The sequence below is a fragment of the Vidua chalybeata genome, chromosome 27 (assembly GCF_026979565.1).
Source record: "Vidua chalybeata isolate OUT-0048 chromosome 27, bVidCha1 merged haplotype, whole genome shotgun sequence".
Lineage (NCBI taxonomy): Eukaryota > Metazoa > Chordata > Aves > Passeriformes > Viduidae > Vidua > Vidua chalybeata.
In genome coordinates this window covers 2,511,059-2,529,350 of record NC_071556.1, presented here as the reverse complement: position 1 = coordinate 2,529,350, position 18,292 = coordinate 2,511,059, and the positions used below count along the sequence as shown (strand labels likewise).

General features: G+C 57.5%; 2 protein-coding genes across 6 annotated transcripts; one reads left to right on the top strand and one right to left on the bottom strand.

Moving 5' to 3' along the window:
• Nucleotides 1-549: 549 nt before the first annotated feature.
• On the bottom strand, nt 550-5,851 carry PEX11G (peroxisomal biogenesis factor 11 gamma). Of its 4 annotated transcripts, none has more exons than XR_008435011.1 (6): nt 3,694-5,851; nt 2,884-3,060; nt 2,619-2,797; nt 2,411-2,461; nt 1,164-1,587; nt 550-870 (listed from the first exon to the last, which is right to left on the bottom strand). XR_008435011.1 is itself a non-coding variant. In XM_053965912.1 (6 exons), coding segments are annotated over exons 1-6 (618 nt in total). In that variant the 5' UTR covers nt 3,760-3,772; the 3' UTR covers nt 550-1,259. The 4 variants fall into 4 exon arrangements, 3 of the variants coding, with proteins under 3 accessions (XP_053821887.1, XP_053821884.1, XP_053821886.1); XM_053965912.1 differs by having other exon boundaries at nt 550-1,260; nt 1,444-1,587; nt 3,694-3,772; XM_053965909.1 differs by having other exon boundaries at nt 550-1,587.
• A 1,983-nt stretch (nt 5,852-7,834) lies between these two features.
• Nucleotides 7,835-17,636, top strand: ARRDC2 (arrestin domain containing 2). Of its 2 annotated transcripts, none has more exons than XM_053965899.1 (8): nt 7,835-8,115; nt 14,351-14,417; nt 14,508-14,655; nt 14,996-15,098; nt 15,347-15,603; nt 15,728-15,887; nt 16,130-16,281; nt 16,367-17,636. In XM_053965899.1, the coding sequence occupies exons 1-8, from the start codon at nt 7,860-7,862 to the stop codon at nt 16,418-16,420; spliced, it is 1,197 nt and encodes a 398-aa protein (XP_053821874.1). In that variant the 5' UTR covers nt 7,835-7,859; the 3' UTR covers nt 16,421-17,636. The 2 variants fall into 2 exon arrangements, with proteins under 2 accessions (XP_053821874.1, XP_053821873.1); XM_053965898.1 differs by lacking the exon at nt 7,835-8,115 and adding an exon at nt 12,521-13,505.
• The last annotated feature ends 656 nt before the right edge of the window (nt 17,637-18,292 follow it).

Here is an 18,292-nt window from a genome sequence, read left to right as displayed (position 1 = left end):
CACCACAGTGGGTGACAGCACCAGGCAACAGCCAGAGGACTTGGGTTCTCCCCCTGTTCAGGCACAGGACTGAGAAAAGGAGAGAATAAACAAGAGTCTCCTCCAGGTAAGCCCTGAGTTGTACCAAATCCTGTCAGTGTGGCAGCAAATCCCCAGCACAGCCACATCCTCAGGAACACTGCAGGGCAAAGGTCCAGATAAACACCAAGGACAGGGCAAAGGATAAAGAATATCCAGGCCTCACTCTGCTCTTTGAACACAGGCAGGACACAGCTCCCCGTGTCCGGGCCAGAAACAACCCCACAAAGCAAGGTCAAACCTCCTGGAAGTGCAGCATGTGCCCTGCTGGGGCAGGGACACGCTGAGTAAGCAGAGCTCTTTTCGAGGGATGCATTTCCGTGGCATCAGGCAGGGGCCTGCAGCAGGAGGAAGGCTGGTGACACATGTGGGGAGCTGCAGCTCACACAGCACTAAAGCTTTGGAGCTTTCCAGAACCAAAGATAAAGAACTTCTCCCTGTTATCAGGAGGAATGATCACCCAAGGCCACCTTTGAAGCATTTGTGCCGTTTATTATTGGCAACGCCCAGAACTGTAACTGCAAACCCCACCTCGCCATTGGTTTGATTGCTCCTTTGAAAGGTGATGAATAAATTTCCTACTTTTTTTTTTTTTTTTTTTTAATAAAAAAAGGTCCGTTGGCAGCTGCTGGAGCCTGGTGGAAGAGCTCCACCCGGTGGCATTCCACAAAGGCACAGCTGGAGCCTCAGCTCTGGGGGAAGTCTCGACTTCCAACATCTCTCCTTAAACGGGCAAGGCAGGCTAGGAAGGTCCACGCTGCTTCCAGCAGCAATTTCCTGCCCCTCTCACCTCTAAGGAAACACAAGGGTCACAAACAACACCCCTGCTGGCTCCTGTCTGAGCCCAAACCCCAAAACACCTGGAGAACTCCCAGGATGGGGGTCCCATCCTGGCTCAGGTGCAGCACCAAGCCCAGAGTGTGAGCTCACAGGATTCATCCCTTACCAGTTCTCTGTCACAGAACCTGGCCACTGTGCTCCTTTAAGTGGCAAAAACCACTGGGAGGTTGCATTTATCTTGGAAGCAACTCTCTCCCCCTCAGTTTTACCCATTGTAGGAGATTCTTGATTTTCAGAGGATTCACCTGAATTATTTCTCTGATGAAGAGTGATAAAAATTATCAGCTGCAAACAATCCCCTTTGCAACAGGCATCTGGATTCCAGTCCTGATTATGGGATATCTGGAAGGACAATCAACAACCCAGGAAAGTTAAAATACACCCTGCCTCACTAAAGGCACTTTTACCATGTGGAAACTGGGCTTGTGAAGCTCAGTTCTGGCTTAAGCAGCTTCAGAATTTGCTCCTCTTGATGCCTGGTAGATTCCAATCAGGGAGGAGATGGTCCCCAGGAGTCCTACTAACCATGGAGGGAACTTTCCTGCCCAGAGGAATCCTGGAGGCAGCCAGTGGATGGCGTTGGAGAGATCTGCTGTGTCCATGAGGATGCTCAGAACTTCAGCCTTCACCTGGGCTCTCAGCTTCTGCTGCCTCTGAGGTGAAGAGCTGCTGGAAGAAGAGGTGATGTTAGTGACAGTCTGTCAGACTAAGCCCTTTCCTGACCCAGAGATGGGGTAACTGAGAGGTGTTTTGAAAACTTTTATTCCATTTTCAGTCTCATGTGAAAGGTGAGATAATACAGGTGTAACAATTCACATCATCACAATCAGAAGCCAAATATTTCTGAATTACAAAACACTATAAGCATTTCTTGACCTATCAGCTTCTACAATACATCTTTCACAGTTCTATTTCTCCAAAGTATCTAATCTTATATACAAATCCATCCTTTGAAACTTGTTTCTAGTTCCATTTCTCTCTCAGCAATGTCTGTCCTGTTCCATGGCATTTCTAAGTCAGCATTTCTTATCTCAAGGTTTGCATACAGGTGCCCACTGTGTGAGCCTTCTGTCAAACTTTGAGAATTCCCTACAAATCCATTTCCCACATTAGTCCAGCACATCCTCAGAACTGGGATGGCTACAGATGAGAACTGACAGGTGTGGATGGAGAGGGACTGGGGGCAAGGGATGGAGGGACAGGACCCAGGGAATGGCTCCCACTGCCAGAGGGCAGGGATGGATGGGAGATTGGGCAGGAATTGTTCCCTTTGAGGGTGGGCAGGCCCTGGCCCAGGGTGCCCAGAGCAGCTGTGGCTGCCCCTGGATCCCTGGCAGTGCCCAAGGCCAGGCTGGACAGGGCTGGGAGCAGCCTGGGATGGTGGAAGGTGTCCCTGCCACGGCAGGGGTGGCACTGGATGGGCTTTGAGGTCCCTCCACCCAAACCACTCGGATTGCCTGATCAGCTCTACAGCCAGGGAGGGAAATCATACCACTTGCGCTGGCTCAGTTTCCTTCTTAACTGGCACAAGATTCTCAGGGATCTGAAAAGAACACAGTTATTTCTCCTACAGCACCAAACAGGAGGAGTTGTTTTATTTTTTTTCCTCTTACAGCTTCAGCGAGGAAGAGCACCTCCCACAGCTCTGCTGAAGGGCCAGGGCAGGATCCTCCCCGCTCCCGAGCCCATCCCGGCCGTACCGCAGGATGCCCAGGAGCAGGGCACAGCCCCACAGCGCCGTGCTCCGCGCCCACCACTGCCGGGAGCGGGCGCGGACGATGCCGACATCCGCCGCCCACGCCACGTGCTCGCAGGGGTAGTAGAGCTGGTTGGCCACGTTGCAGAGCACCGAGAGCCCCCGCACCAGCGCGTCCTCGCCCTGCGGGGAGCGGCACAGAGCGGCACATGGGGCACGGCCGCGGCGGGGCCGGGGGGGCTGCCCGGGACCCCCGGAGCCGCGCTCACCTCGGGGCCCAGCCCGTAGCTGCAGCTGTGCCGGAGCATGGCCAGGTCGTCGAAGAGGCGCAGGGCGGTGCGGCAGGAGCTGAGCTGGGCAGAGGCGGCCAGGAGCCCCCCGGGCAGCCCCGCGGGGCCGGGCAGCGCTGCCCCCGCCAGCTGGCAGCCGTAGGACAGCGCCCGGACCTGCGGGGCACGGCCCGCTCAGCGCCCGGGACCACCGGCTGCACGGCCCGGGAGGAACACGGGCTGCTCTTCTCCCTCTTTCTTTCTCTTCTCCCTTCTCTAATTCACCTCTCCAAGTTCTCTTCCCTTTACCCAACCCCATTGCGCTGCGCTCCGGGACTCCCATTCCCGTTTCCATCCCGTCATTTACCGGTAAAACTTGGATCGTTTGTGCACCCTCTGCCTTTCGGCGTTCCTTTCCACCACCGAGCACTGAGGAATCCCTCAGGCGCTTCCTTCCCCTTAAGGGTGGGTCGCCACAGCAGAGCCGGGTCCCGTCGTTCACCGCCCGGCACCGGCGGGCTCAGACCCCTCATTCCCCACTCCCTGCCCGGTACCGGCGGGCTCAGACCCCTCATTCCCCACTCCCCGCCCGGTACCGGCGGGCTCAGACCCCTCGTTCCCCACTCCCTGCCCGGTACCGGCGGGCTCAGACCCCTCACTCACCGCCCGGTACCGGCGGGCTCAGACCCCTCACTCACCGCCCGGTACCGGCGGGCTCAGACCCCTCACTCACCGCCCGGTACCGGTGGGCTCAGACCCCTCATTCCCCACTCCCTGCCCGGTACCGGCGGGCTCAGACCCCTCACTCACCGCCCGGTCGCGGCCCCGGTGCGTCTCCAGCGCGGCCACGAGCCCCCAGAGCGCGCCCGCCGCCATGGCAACACTTCCGGGTGTGAGGTCACGTGCGGGCGCGGGGCACGCCGGGAAGGAGGCGGACCCATCGCCATGGCAACGCGGCCCGGCTGCCCCGCGGCCCAGCCGGGCCCTGCCCGGGGCTCGGTCCCGCCCGGGGCTCGGTCCCGCTGTCCGTGCCCCTCACCGCCTCCGCACCCCTCCAGCCAATCCTCCACCAGCCCTTTTCTCACCCCCGGTTTCCCCGTTCTGGGGGTTCCAGGCCGGCCCCGCCGCCGTGGTTGTGTTGTGCCGGGCCGGGGTTGATTCAGAGAAATCTGGGAAACCCAACTTTAAGAGGCCCTCGCGGACAGCAGTCCCCGTTGTGCCCCGAGGGTCCACACAGATCTTCACATCCCCCATGGTCACCTGGAGACAGGGAGATCTTCCCCTGTCCCCCCTGAAGAGACCTCCCAGCCCCGGCTGAGTGCTGGGACGGGAACATTCTGTGTGGAGGCAGAGATGGGGCTCTCTCCATCCCCCGCCCTTTCCATACTCAGCACCTGCATCCCACCGGCTTCCTCTGGGCTCCAGTGGCTCCCGTGGCTGGGCACAGAGTCACACTCACACTGCTGCTAATTAAAGCTCTAAGAACTACTTGGTTATTTTGCTTTCTCTTTTTATAGCTGAGAATTAAAGAATCCCAGAATATCCTGAGCTGGGAGGGACCCTCAGGGATCAAATCCAAGCCCTGTCCCTGCACAGCCACCCCACCAAGCCCACCCTGAGCATCCCTGAGAGCGCTGGCCAAACGCTCCTGGAGCTCTGGCAGCCTCGGGGCCGGGACCATTCCCTGGGGAGCCTGGGCAGTGCCAGCAGCCTCGGGGGGAAGAACCTTTTGAATAAATCATCCTTTGAGTAAATCAATCTGATTTCATGAAACAGGTTCATAGCACTAAGCAGAGCCACTCCCAGCCAAGCTTTTGCTGCTGGACTTGAGATCCTTGTGGGTCCCTTCCCACGTGGGATTTTCAGTGATTCTGGTTGTTCCACACTTGCTGTATCCCCAGATGCTGCAGTTATCCCACCTGGTGCACCACATCCTTGTTCCACAGTCTTGTGACTCACCTCACTGCAATCTGCTGTCAGTCCCTTTGCTGCTTCATTACGTAAAATGAATGAAATGAATGATTTCTGGGACATGAAGCAGTGTCTTGATCTTTCTTCATCACTACATTTGTTTTTAAAAGTTGTTTTACATTTATTTTTGGGAGGAAGGAAAGGATTTTTGATCAAAAGCTGTGCTTATGCAACCTCAGGAAGGGATGTGGTTAGAGCTGGTCATGGAAGGCATTAAGAAAATCCTCCTCTGACGTTGCCTCCTGTTTTTCCAGCAGTTCAGAGAGAGGTCCCTTCATGCCATGGATCTGTGTTTAAGCCATTTGATTTGCTAAATGTGGAACAGATCATAGCTGAATTGGTCTTTTCCTTGGCCCTAAACTTCTGGAGCAGCTCCATAACTACCATATGGAGTGATATTCCCATAGCTGCCATGTGAATTTCTTCATTTGCCTCCTCACCCTGAGAGTTGTTTTCTGTTTGGGCGAAGGTTTTGAGCAAAGTGCTGATGGCAGAGCTGGCCTTTTCCTGTCATCAGGGGAAATGCACACAGGTATTTGTGACTACAGAGCTTTCCTGGTGCTGCCTCCTCATCTCCTGCCTCGAATGTAATTTTAATTTTGATTCCATCTGTCAGCAGATGAAAGTTCTGTCAGAAGCACGCCAGCCATGCTGGTACCACACATGCAGCAGAGGGACTCCCTAAAGACGTGCCACAGCAGGCCCAGCCTTAATAGGCTTGGATTAACCACAGGGGAAGTGGGTTTATAGCCAGCACTCCCCTTGGAGTGTGCTCCTGAGCTACTTGAGATGGACCAGTGAGCACCAAGCCCTGTCTGCTCCAGCCTCAGGTGGGAGCAGAGTCATAGATGAGAAATATTGTGAAGGGAGAGGGAGGACAGGCAACCAAACCCCTAAGCCAGGGAGCGTTGGAGGGAGGTAGGAGGTGACTGAAGCCCCCCACAGAGGGTCAGAGGAGGAAAATTGTCATGGCTAGAGGTGTCCAGCCAGGGTAAACACCTCTGCACCACCAGCAGAGAAAGCTGAGCATCTGCCAGGTACCGGAGACAGAGGATGCTGCAGCTGCCCGGCTGGGGTGACCCTGAGGTTACAACACTCAGATCTTGGGGCTGCCAGGTTCAGTGGTGCCACCTGCCCCTTTCTCAGCCCCATCCCAGTGAGCTGAAAGCTGTTTTGTCTCCTCAGATGAAATGCTCATCCCGGGGGCTGCCCAGGAGGGCACAGAACCTCTGTGGGGCTGAGCACAGGGGCAAGTTCACACCCAAGCCCAGAAGCCCACTGAAATCCAAAAGGCAAACTCCCAAGTGAGCTGTGTCCCCATGGGGACCCTGGAAGGGCCCTGTCCCCAGAGGAAGGTGATGTCCTCCCTCCTCCAGCGACCGCTGACGCACTCTGAGCTGCCTACACAGCGTGGGATCTCAGAGCCATCCCTGTGCTCTGCTCTTGGCTGTGTGTTGTCACACAGGGAACATCTATTTCTCAGATTGAATGAGGACACAAGGAGGTGTTGTGGCAGCAAGAATAAACACTAGGAGATTAGCCCAAAGGCGTGGGTGACACATCCCTCAGCATGGCAGGACCCACGGAGAGCCTCTGGGCAGGCCCCGGGGTGGAACAGGCAGGTGGGGTAGGGGGAGGCACAGAGGAAGGGCAGGAGATCAAACAGAGCGAGAGGCACCATCAGGGCTGCGTGGGGGATGGGATGTTCTGTTTATCTGGGATATTCTTATTATCTGTTTGGATTTTGGTGTCAAGGCCTGCAACCAAAGGTCAGTGAACCGTAGGACATCGAGGCAGCTCTGCCCAGCTTGTGATGAGTGGGCTGTTTCCCTAGAGGTGAGCCCTGTGTTTTTGTTGAGTTGGTCACTCACATGGGCTTCCTGACTGCTGAGCTTGCACTAGCTCTGTTTGGGATCTAGGTGTGCTCCAGAGGGATCAGAGGGGGCTGGTCAGCCCCTTCCCTTGGGGGCTGAGCGAGCAGGGTGGCACAGCTGCCACTTCAGGAGCTTTTCATGCGCATGGCTTTGATTCCTCGGGACCCTTTGAGCACGAGGCTACTGAAATTTCACAACTGCTTCAGTCTGTGTGTGAGCAGTGCCTGGGCCCACCAGCCTCGTGCTTTCCTTTATGGATCTGACTCTTTATTTTTCAGGAATGAGACAATCTCTGCTCCACACGTGCTTCAAAGAAGCCGTGCACTCACATCTTCCAAGTGCACACAGGCACTCCCATCAGTCCCTCATGCCAGCACGTTGTTAAACACCTCCAGTCAAACACCTCACTTGCAACATTTGGTGGAGTAACAGGGACTTGCATCTGCTCCAGGTCTGCCCCATTACTTTGATGTGACCCTGAGGTGGCATTGCCACCTGTGCTGCTGCAGGAACAGCCACGGGGACAAGTGCTGGAATCACCCTTGGAGGCACCAGCTGGCTGGGAGAGCTGTTGCTGGGAGTCCCTGTGATTATTCACATTCTTTTTCACGTGGGTTTTAGTGCAACCTCAGACACGGAAAGCAAAGGTGGTTTTTGGAGTGAGGGCCTCTGCTTTCTGAACTCCTCTCCCATTCCAGCAGTGCCCCAGGAATGCCTGAACCAGGAAGGCCAAACAGGCTTTCTTTGATTGCCTGCTGTGTGAGATCTGCCAGCACGGTTGGCGGTGTGTGACACCCCTCCCTGCCAGCACAGCCACCAGCACGTCCCGGTGTCACGTCGCCAGTGTCTGTGACTCAGAGATAAGATGAAGGCACATTTTTTTCTCAGTTCAAAAGCACGTCCCTCGTCACCGCGGGACATCGTAGCCTCACGCACATCAGGCCAACGCTGAAGCATCGCTGCAAAACAGGGGCTCGGTCCAGCCCCCGGGAAGGCCTGCAGGGTGGGGCCAGCCAGGAACCGCGATAAATTCAGGAATTTTGGTGTAGCCTTTGCTCTTCCTCCTTTGCCTGGAAAGCTCCGGGCAGGCAGCGGCCTCCTGGAGCCGCGGGGTCAGCGCGGTGAGCAGCCATGCAGCCGCCGGGGCGGGTGCGCAGGCTGCAGGTGCGGCTGGACGACGGCCCGGCCCATGGCGGTGGGGAGCTGCTGCACGGGCGCGTGCGGCTGGAGCTGCGCGGGGCGCTGCGGGTGCGGGCGCTGGAGGTGTGCGCCCGGGGCCTGGCCACCGTGCACTGGCTGGAGAGCCACAGCATCGGCCTCAACATCGTCTACCGCGACCACACAGCCTGCCAGACCTTCCTGTACCGCCGCCGGCAGCTCATCTCCGGTAAGGCCCTGCCACGCGGTGGGTGGCTGCGCCAGGCTCTGGGTTGGGATCCCCTTGGGTGGGTCTGTGTGCCAGGCTGTGGGATTGGAACCCTCCTGGATGGGTCTGTGTGCCAGGCTGTGGGATTGGAACCCTCCTGGATGGGTCTGTGTGCCAGGGCATGAGATTGGGACTTTCTTGGATGGGTCTGTGTGCCAGGGCGTGGGATTGGGACCCTCTTGGATGGGTCTGAGTGCCAGAGTATGGGATTGGGACTTTCTTGGATGGATCTGTGTGCCAGGCTGTGGGGTTGGGACCCTCCTGGTTGGGTCTGTGTGCCAGAGCATGGGACTAGAACCCTCTTAGATGGGTCTGTGTGCCAGAGTATGGGACTGGAACCCTCTTAGATGGGTCTGTGTGCCAGGGCATGGGACTGGAACCCTCTTGGATGGGTCTGTGTGCCAGTGTGTGGAGATGGGACCCCCTTGGGTGTGCCTGTGTGCCAGGGTGTTGGGCTGGGAGTGTCCCCTCAGAGGAACCTCAGCCCTGTGGGTGTTGCTGACCCATGCAGGGCTGCTTGCCCCTTTTCTCACCTTGGCCCAGGGTTTCTCTCTCTGCTGCTGGTTTCCAGGAGGCTGCTGGTGAACCCAGGGCTTGGGAGCACCAGGGATTTGTGGCTTTTGTTGTGTTTGCACAGGGGAGAGCAAACATGAGTGTCTGCTTACAAGTGTGGAAAGAGCACTTAGTGCTTCAGCCAATGTTTGTTTTCAGGTCCCTGATGCTGGGACTGCGTGCCCAGCTGGCATGTTGCTTAGATCTGCTGCAAGAGGACAAGCCACTTGTATGCCACAAGCCACTCTTTGTGTGCTTGGGATGAAATGATCCAGAGCTGAGGGATATGGGATATCTCAACTGTCCATCCACTCCTTAACTCTGGCTTTTCTTAGGAACATGCACGTCTTTTATCCTCCCCTCCAACAAGTGCCACAGCCATTCCTCTGTTGCATTTCCTCCCCCTTTCCCCCATTTCTCATGGCCTGGTTGCCCTGCCCTGGAGATGGCTGTAGGACTTATGCTGAGGGCATTTCAATGAGTCAGTGGCCAACTGCAACCCAGAGAGTGCTGCCAGCCCAATCTGGCAAATGTAGACATTGCAGGAATTAACTGGAGGGATGGAAAGAGGACCTGAGTTGTCTTCCTGGAGGTGTTCCTGTCTCTGGACTGCACTGGGAAGGTAATTTTCTCTATTTCTGGACAACTGTGCCCTGCCATCTGCTCCAAACACCTGCACTGCCCTGGAGTTTCTGTCTTTTGGCAGCAGCTCTTCCATGCTGTGCCTAAGGATGTCCCCTTGGCAGCTGCACCTCTACAAAGTGTCCAAATTACAATTAAGCCCTTGCCCTGAAGTGAAGGTCCTGAGCACTTGGTCATGCAGTGCTTGGTCCATGTCCCGTTAGCTCTGAGGTGACAGGGTGAGTTTTATCCCCTGTTATCCCTGCAGGGAATGTCTGTAGGGAAGCCACAAGCTGCTGCCAGCACGTTTGGATTGTGCTGCTGGGATTGTGTGCTCCAGGAGCCCCTGGAGCCATCTGGGGAAGGGCACTTGGCCAAGGGCTGCAGGAATTGCAGGAGCTGCTCGGCCTCACAGGCAGCCTGCACACCTCAGAGCTGATGGTTCCTGGCTGCACAGGGAGTGCTGAGCAGAGAGCAGAGCCTGACTGCACAGGGACTGCCTGGGGGGCAGAGAGCCTCACCAGAACTTGGATTTTATTGTCTCTGTCCATACACAGATTCATTTTCTGCCTTGTGAGAGGGACACGTGTGATCATGGGGATGTTTTATGGGAATGAACAGCAGAGAGGGGCTGTCCTGCAGCCAAAATAACTTCCTTTGGATCCTGCTGTCCCCTGTTCTGTCCCCAGCAGCAGCGTGAGGGCCTTCCTGATGTCAGCTGGTGAGAAACGTGCCACCATCCGACAGTCAGTCCCTGTGACTGCTCCTTTCTTGTTGCTTCTCCACGAGATCAGCTGTGTCTGCGTGGTGTTTAAAAAATGCAGGTTTTGTCATGGTAACAAGGCAGTGCAGAGGAGGGAAGCCGGGCTCAGATAAGCGCCCTCCCTTCTGCTCTCCCCTCAGCTGAGTTTATCTGCAGTTTCCTGGCAGGGTGGTGAGTGCTGGCACTGGGGTGCTGCGCTGAGAGACAAGAAAAAAGCGTGCAAGAAGGATGTTCAGGCAGGGCCTTTGAACGTGTGTTGTGTAATCATCTGAGAGAGGGAGCGGGAGCAGAGGGAAAATCAGGGGGTTAATGGGCAAAGGCAGCAAGGAGAGCCCTGGGCTCTTCTGCGTGAGATGATGGGAGGATAGGAAACTTAAAGAATTGTTGTGCAGTGATCTTTTCTCTCCAAGGATCCTGCAGCACTTCCCAAAGGTGTAGTTCCTGCCCTGGGGAGAGGCAAACATCCAGAATCCATTTTATTTTCATGGAGACATCCAGGAGAGTTATGGCATCAGGGCTCTCCTTCCTTTGCGGGGTGGCCCTCAATCAGCACCTTAATCCTTGTCCATGCACAGCAGTCCCAAATCTGGCAGGGATGGGGTTGGTTCCTCAGCCTGGGAGCACGTGCTTGTCCCATCTCACCCCCACTCTGGGCTGCTGCCGTACCTATTTACCTGCTGCATTCCCTTCTCTCTGGTGTTCCTCGTGTGACTCCGGGCTCGGTGGGGAGAAGCCACCAGGTCCAAGCAGCGGGTCAGGGAAGGTGCAGCCCCCCATGAGCCGGGCAGGGTGTCAGCTCCTGCTGGGAGCGGCTTCAGCCTGGCCAGACTCTAGATGGGGCTGAAGAGTTGGAGATGCTGCTCTGAGCGCTGTGCCCGGCCTGGCCGGGCTTGCCTTGGGCACCCAGGGCCGTTCCTGAAAGGAAAGCCCTTGGCTGTGCTCGCACAGCGCCTGCACCTGGGGATCGCAGGAGAGAGGAGAGACCCTCTCTGGGTGTGGGGGTCCCGGAGGGGTCAGAGAGGGGCTGTCCTCCCTCCCCACGTGGCTGCAGCGAGGGACAGCCGAGGGCATCGCGTGCACTGCCTCGGGAGAGAGATTTGGTGTGGTTTGGTTTGGTTTGGTTTGGTTTGGTTTGGTTTGGTTTGGTTTGGTTTGCAGGGATCCGCATCCCGTGGGCGAGGGCTGAGTCACGGCCCAGGGGTGTGTGCCGGGAGGAGGAGGAGCAGGATGCCAAGCAAAGAGAGGGGCCCAGCCAAGGCTCCAGCCCCTCTCAAGAGCCTCCCCACCTCTCATGTCACTGCAGGGACACCAGGCGCTTTCCCAGAGCTGGTGTCACCAGTTAACTCGTGCTGTGACGTGCCTTCCTTCCTCCTTTCCCTCTCCCTCTCAGCAGTTTTTGCTATGATTCATGTTTGCCCGTGGCAGCAAATGGCTGTGCACATAAAACAAACCACAGTCCCCTTCCCCTGGGGAGGGAGACAGACAATTCCAGTCCGGCCTTGGAAACAGCTAAAGCAGTGCCAGGCTTCAGCCCAGCTCATTTTTTAAGTGGCTGTGATCAGCCGAGTTCAGCACAGCAGGTCCTGTCCGGCATGGCTGGGAGCAACTCAAAAATCCCCAAAACTTAGGCAGCCAAATGCTGAGTAACGTTTTTAATGCCTGTTCTGTCTTATCCCCAGCCCGTGCCGGGGCTGCAGGGCTCTGGTGCTCCGCAAACATGACAGCCATCACCAAAGTGGAAGTTTCTAAAGCTGCATTAACCCTTTTGGGGAGCAGAGATTACTTTCTCCTCCCTTTTACAACATCTCGGGGCGCTGCTGATGGTGATGTCCACCTGGAATCACCACTTCCCATTTTTTACACTCCCACCTTGGCTGAGCCACCAGCATGCTGCCGATGGAGCGAGTCCCTGGGATGCTCCTGCCCATGCAGGTGGAATTTGTCACTGGGTTTGGGACACCAATCCCAGCAGGATGTGGTGGAAAACTGGCGCTTGCCTGGTTAAAAAGCCCGGGGAAGAGGATTGCTCACTCTGTCGTTGCACAAGCTGAACCTCAGCCAGTTCTTGATTTCTTAGAACTGAGTGATGTCCCAGACCGTGTGTCAGGAGCCCAGATCCAGCTGTGGCCGGTTCTGAGCCCTGGGAATGGCTCTTGGGGAGGGAAGGATGTGGGTCAATGTGTGGTGTGGCCCTCTCCTTCCAGCCTGCGGGTACTGGAAGGAGAGAGGCTTCAGTGAGGAATCCCCCCTGGCCACAGCCCAGGGCTGTGACCCTGGGAATGGGGATTCTGTGCAAAGATGGGCTGGGATGTCAGGATTGGAGCTGCAGGGAGAGTTTGAGGGACAAGGATGGGGATTTTGGGGGTCAAGGATGGGGATTTTGGGGTGCAAGGATGGGGATTTTGGGGGGCAAGGACAGAAGCTGGTGAGGGAGCTTGAGGGGCAAGGATGGGAGCTGGAAAGGAGTTTTGGGGGACAAGGATGGAAGTGGAGGGGGAATTTAGAGGGCAAGGATGGAAATTAGAGGAGGGCTTGGGGGTGAAGGATGGGGATTTTGAGGAGCAAGGTTAGGAGCTGGAAAGGAGTTTGAGAGATAAGGATGGGAGCTGGAAGGGGATTTTGATGGTCAAGAATAGGAGCTGGAATGGAGTTTGGGCGGGGGCAAGGATGGAGCTGGAAGGGAAATTTGTGGGGTAAGTACAGAAGCTAGAGAAGGGCTTGGGGGCCGAGAATGGGAGCTGCAGGGAGTCTTGGGGGGACACTGAACGACCCGGCAGCAGACAGGGAGTCTCCCCCCGGGCACTGGCAGTGCTCAGCCCCTGCCCAGCCCGCGATTCCGCGGCGATGTCTCGGTGCGGCACCGGGATAATTTGGGGAGACCGGCTGGGACCGGACACGGCACGGCACGGCACGGCACGGCACGGCACGGTCCAACCCCCGCGGGGAGCTCTCGCCAGCCGCGGTCCGTGCGGAGGGGCCGATCCGCACATGCTCCCTGCCTTGTTTTGCAGAGCCCGGCGGGGCCGGCCCGTCCCGCCCCGCCGGGGCCGCCCCCGGCCGCGCCGGGCGCTTAAAGCCGGGCTCAGCCGAGCCGAGCCGGGCTGAGCCGCATCGAGCCGGTCGTGGCTGAGCAGCGCCATGATTTTCGATCGCCTCAAACGCTTCTCGATCGTGCTGGAGGGCGCGGAGCGGGACGGCCCGGCCGCCTTCAGCCCCGGGCAGGCGGTGTCGGGCCGCGTGGTGCTGGAGCTGGCGGCGGCCGCGCGGCTCGGGGCGCTGCGGCTGCGGGCGATGGGCGCTGCCCGCGTCCACTGGACCGAGTCCCGCAGCGCCGGCTCCAGCACCGCCTACACGCAGAGCTACAGCGACCAGGTGGAGTTTCTGAGCCACCGCGACACGCTGATGGCACCGCCAGGTACGGCATCCCCTGCCCCAGGGGCGGCACCCCCCGGTCGGGTGGGGGCACCGGGCACCCCAAGGGCTGGAACAACGGGGGTGTGGGGCAGCCTGGACTGGGGTGCTCCAAACACCTCAGTTTTGGGGTGCTCCAAACACCCCAGCCGGTTGAAATCGGGGTGCCTGGGGCAGCCGCGGGTGCTGGGTGCATGGCACCCCAAAACTGCAGGGTCTGGGTGCCGGGGACAGCTTGGCTGCTGAGTGCATGACACGCCAACAAGCTGGAATTTGGGTGCCTGGGGTGCCTTGGGGTCTGAGCGCTCTGGGAATGGGCTGTGGAGGTCCCTGCAGACACTGCACGTTCTGGGTGCACCCCTGCTGTGCAGGGCACCTCGGCTGGGACAAAACTGCTCCTTTTCTCTGAGCTATTCACGGCAAGGAGGCAGCGTTGGGAAACTGGAGGTTCAGGAGCTTGTTTTGAGTGGCAGGGGTTGGCCTAAATGAACCCTTCAGCCCTGGAGTGCAAACTCTTGAGGGGCATGGGGGCTTGGCTGCCCACTTTCCCTCCAACTGGGCACCTTGGGCTCTCACTCCAAAGCCGTGGAGCAAGGTGGCTGCAGGATGAAGCAGAGCTCACCTGGGGAAGCTGCCCAGCTCTCCGAGGAGGTGCCCCTGGGCCGTGCCTGTCTGCAGACACATGGAATGCAGACAGTGCCCAGCTCTTGTGTCACAGCTGCTGGAGCTCAGCCCTGGCAGAAACTCTGCTGTGCCCTTGTGCTGCTCCTTGCTGGGTGCTGCACACCTCTGTGACCTGTCTGGGGAGGAAGTAGGGAGCTAATCCTCCTCGATCTGTTTTGCCCACAGACAACGGTGAGGCCACTGTCCTGCAGGCAGGAAGGCACGAGTTCCCCTTCACCTTCCAGCTCCCTGAGTAAGTTGGTATTTTTGGGGGGAGAGGACATCTTGAAAATGAGTTTTTTTGAGCAAAACCCTTCTAAAATTGTTTGTTGCTCGTGCCCAGGACCCTGGCCACCTCCTTTGAGGGGAAGCACGGCAGTGTGCGCTACTGGGTGAAGGCCAAGCTGCACAGACCCTGGTCAACAGTGAAGAAAGCAAAGAAGGAGTTCACTGTGATTGAACCCATCGACATAAACACCCCTGCACTGCTGGTGAGCTCCCCCTGCTCCACCCTGGGGCTCTGGCATCCAAAGCTTACCCGGGAAGCCCACGGGGAAGGTGTCTGCCTCCCCTTCAGCATTGCAATGCAGGCCTGGTTTCCAGAGGGAATATTTTCCCCCCTGTAACTTGTGCCCTCCAGCATTACCTGGGCTGGGCAGAGGTCAGCTGTGCCTCTTTGCTTTTGGAAACTTTAATGCATTGCAACAGCTTCTTGCATCAGATACCTGAGAAGTTGCTGATGCTCCCCGGCAGGTTCTTGGTGCCAGGGAGGTGATTGCTATGAGTTTCATCCTTAGTTACTAAATAGCCTAAATATTTCCCTTTCTCCAGGCTCCCCAGGCAGGTGCTAAGGAGAAACTTGCTCGTGCCTGGTACTGCAACCGTGGCCAAGTGTCTGTGACTGCCAAGATTGACCGAAAAGGCTACACCCCAGGTGAGACCAGGTGCTGGGGCCCTTGAACCTCAGCGAGCCCAGAGGAGGGGCTTTGGGTCACTGTGAGCTGGCAGAAAATCAGAGAGCTTTAGTGTGGGCAGTATCCTTGGGATGCTCCTCCTGGATGAACCCACGTGCCTGCCCTGTCAGACAGCGTGGCCAACCCTCGGTGGGCCTGTGCAGCAATTCCTTGAGGCAGGACTGGGCTTTCCTCCCCTCCTCCAACGTGTGTGTGTCTGTTTTGGCAGGTGAGGTCATCCCCATCTTTGCAGAGATCGACAACTGCACGAGCCGTGCCGTGGTGCCCAAGGCAGCCATCATCCAGACCCAGACCTTCATTGCCCGGGGCACCAAGAAGCAGAAGAAGTCGGTGGTGACCAGCATCACTGGGGACCCCATTCCGGCCGGGAAGAGGGAGGTGTGGCACGGACGGGCGCTGAAGATCCCGCCCGTGGGGCCGTCCATCCTCCAGTGCCGCATCATCCAGGTGGAATACTCCCTGAAGGTGAGGGAGCTCCCGAGGAGCTCTGCAGGAATCCCCTCCTGCCCAGCTCAGGGGAGATACCTGCCCCTCCAGACTGGGAAAACACCACCAAGCTGAGCTTCCCTGCTGCTCTCTGTCTCGGCAGGTTTGTGTGGATATTCCTGGGACGTCCAAGCTGCTCCTTGAACTGCCTCTTGTCATCGGGACCATCCCGCTGCACCCCTTTGGGAGCCGCACCTCCAGTGTCAGCAGCCAGTACAGTGTCAACCTGGACTGGCTCAGCACCATCCCAGAGCAGCTGGAGGGTGAGCATCTCCTTCTCCCTGGGATAAACCCCCTGGTCAGGAGAGTGAGACACAAAGTTCTCAACTGGGCCAGTTTTGCTTTTCTTTAACCTATTTTTTTGGCTGTGGTGCTGAATCTCCTGAGTTCCTTCCTTGGGGAACTGAGAGGGTTTGGGAAATCGTGGGTTTGAAGCCCTTTTACCTGTGTGTCCCCCGTTTATGGAGAGTGTTTGCTATCCCTGATGGTTCTCCTTTCTCCTCAGCCCCTCCTGAGTACTCAGCAGTCGTGTCCAGCCCAGAGGCTGAGCAGAGCCTGGCTCCTCCGTGCCGCAGCGAGCTCGGGGACATCCTGGAAGGTCCCTTCTTCGCCTACATCCAGGAATTCCGCTTCCGACCACCTCCGCTCTATTCAGAGGTGATTAATCCCTCTGGGCTGGGAGGCTGCTGGAGGCTGGCATGTGCCACTGCTGAGGTTTTTGACTGTGGCCTTGGCTCTGCAGGTGGATCCAAACCCCGCGTCAGACAGCATCCGCCCGCGCTGCATGACCTGCTGAGAGAAGCGCCTCGGCTGCGTGCGGCAGCGTGACAATCCCTGGGGATGGCAGCTTGCACCCTCACAGCATTGGGGTCTGGAAACGGGGACGTGAGACCCCGACCCCGCTCCCTCGGCCGCTCCTGTCGTGACTGTCCCACGGGCCCAGAGCCAGCGCGGTGCCGTGGCCCCGGCACGGGTAGGAGAACACGAGGGGCTGGCGGTGTGGAGCCAGGCAGGACACGCAGGGTTCAGAACTGCCCCGGGATTTTGGGGTTGGAAGAGGGAATTTGAGCCAAGATTGCTCTCCCCTTGCCTGCAGTGCCACGCTCTGAAAACTTCTGTCAGCTCCTGGTGTGGAAAACAGGAGCTTGGAGGCGTTTCTCAGGATTGCTGGAGAATGTTTGTTTGGATGGTGCTCAGGGTTGGGCCCTGGGGCGATGCAGGTGCAGCCCTTTGCCTGTGGCTCACCAGGACTGCAGGTCCCCAAGGCAGTGAGAGGTCCTTTCCTTTCCTGGCTGGATGAAGTAGAGGGCTCAGCCACTGCTGACAATCTTTGCCACAAGCCTGTGGGTACCTGTGGGAGGAATGGCTTGAGCCACTTAAACTCTAAAGGCCTCCAAGGGCTGATACAAGGACTTGGGGGATGAATTTATGAGCTGTGGCAGTGTTTTGGTGCCATTTACTAAGAACAGGAAAGCTGCTTCGTGAGTGTCAGCACCCAACCTGCACAGTGTGCTGGTACCTCCTCCAAGATGGGGAAACCAACCCTCAAACTGGTACCAGCACTGGGGGCTGGAGCTGTGGCTGGTGGTCAAGGAAGAGAGAGCCACAGATGCTGATGGGAGATGTGGAGTTGGGATAAATCCTTCAGGACTGGGAATCCTTGAGGTGTCAGAAGCCCTGGTGGGGTGAGAACACAGCAGCAACCTGTGCTCACTGGGTGGGAACCAGTGTGGGAAGGGTGAGCTGGATGTTGTGGTCAGGAAGCCGGGGGCTGGCCCCGCTCACTGCAGGAGGACCTGAGCAGAGTTTGGGGGCTGAGGACCTTTGCATTCCCTCACTGAGACAATCCCTGACCGTGCACAACCAATGCCAGTGTGCCTTGGGCTCTGTGCTGGGGTTGCTCAGATGAGTCTTTTCTATCTGTGAACACTTTTGTAATGACCACTCTTTGTCTCTACACTTTTTGTACGACTTTTTGGTGGGGAATTTTTTGTCTGAAATAAATTCTTTAAACCAAACTGTTGCCTGGATAGTCTTCTGTTCCTCTTTCTGCTTCTCGTTTTCTGGAGCCATGCTGTGGCTGTTGGGGTTTGGGAGTGCTCCCTGCCCTCTCTTCACTGCCCTGCAGGCACCCAGCTCCAGCCTGTGCCCAGTCCTGCACTGGGATTAACTGGGTCACTCTGCCAGCACTGCTCCCCACAGGTTTGGTCCCTTCAGCCTCCAGCTCCACATCTGGGCAGTTTGGGCACTTTTCCCCTTACCTGGGGTGCAGGGCTACAAGCAAACCTGTTGTATTTTTCCACGCTTGCTTCCTGTTTATGTCCAGGCTCTGGGAGGACAGACACATTCTCCGCCATCCTGGAAGCCTGGCAGGGACCCAGCAGGTCCAGCTGGGAGCTGGGACATTCCTGCATTGGCTCAGCCAGTCCCAAGGAGGGCTGGGATCAGCCCCATGTGCTGGCTGGGAGCTGCTGCCATGTGGGAAGAGCGGGGAGGCTCCTTCACCTGCTTCCTTGGGCTGGAATTTGGTTTTTTCACAGCATTTCTGTGTTCCACATCTCCGCTGAGCATGGCAAATCTTGGTGCATGCAAGGCAGGGTTTGAATCAGGGCTTTAGTTTCCTCTTCCATGGATTGTGCTGCTTAAAAGTACTGCCACTGGAATGTGA

Coding starts and splice junctions, on each gene's coding strand:
- PEX11G (XM_053965909.1), bottom strand. CDS start 3,759: ATGGCGGCGGGCGCGCTCTGGGGGCTCGTGGCCGCGCTGGAGACGCAC. Junction 3,061..3,693: donor ACCGGGGCCGCGACCGGGCG/GTGAGTGAGGGG, acceptor CGTGCCCCGCAG/GTCCGGGCGCTGTCCTACGG. Junction 1,588..2,410: donor AAACTGAGCCAGCGCAAGTG/GTATGATTTCCC, acceptor CTCTTCTTCCAG/CAGCTCTTCACCTCAGAGGC.
- ARRDC2 (XM_053965898.1), top strand. CDS start 13,229: ATGATTTTCGATCGCCTCAAACGCTTCTCGATCGTGCTGGAGGGCGCG. Junction 14,418..14,507: donor TTCACCTTCCAGCTCCCTGA/GTAAGTTGGTAT, acceptor GCTCGTGCCCAG/GACCCTGGCCACCTCCTTTG. Junction 15,888..16,129: donor CATCCCAGAGCAGCTGGAGG/GTGAGCATCTCC, acceptor CTTTCTCCTCAG/CCCCTCCTGAGTACTCAGCA.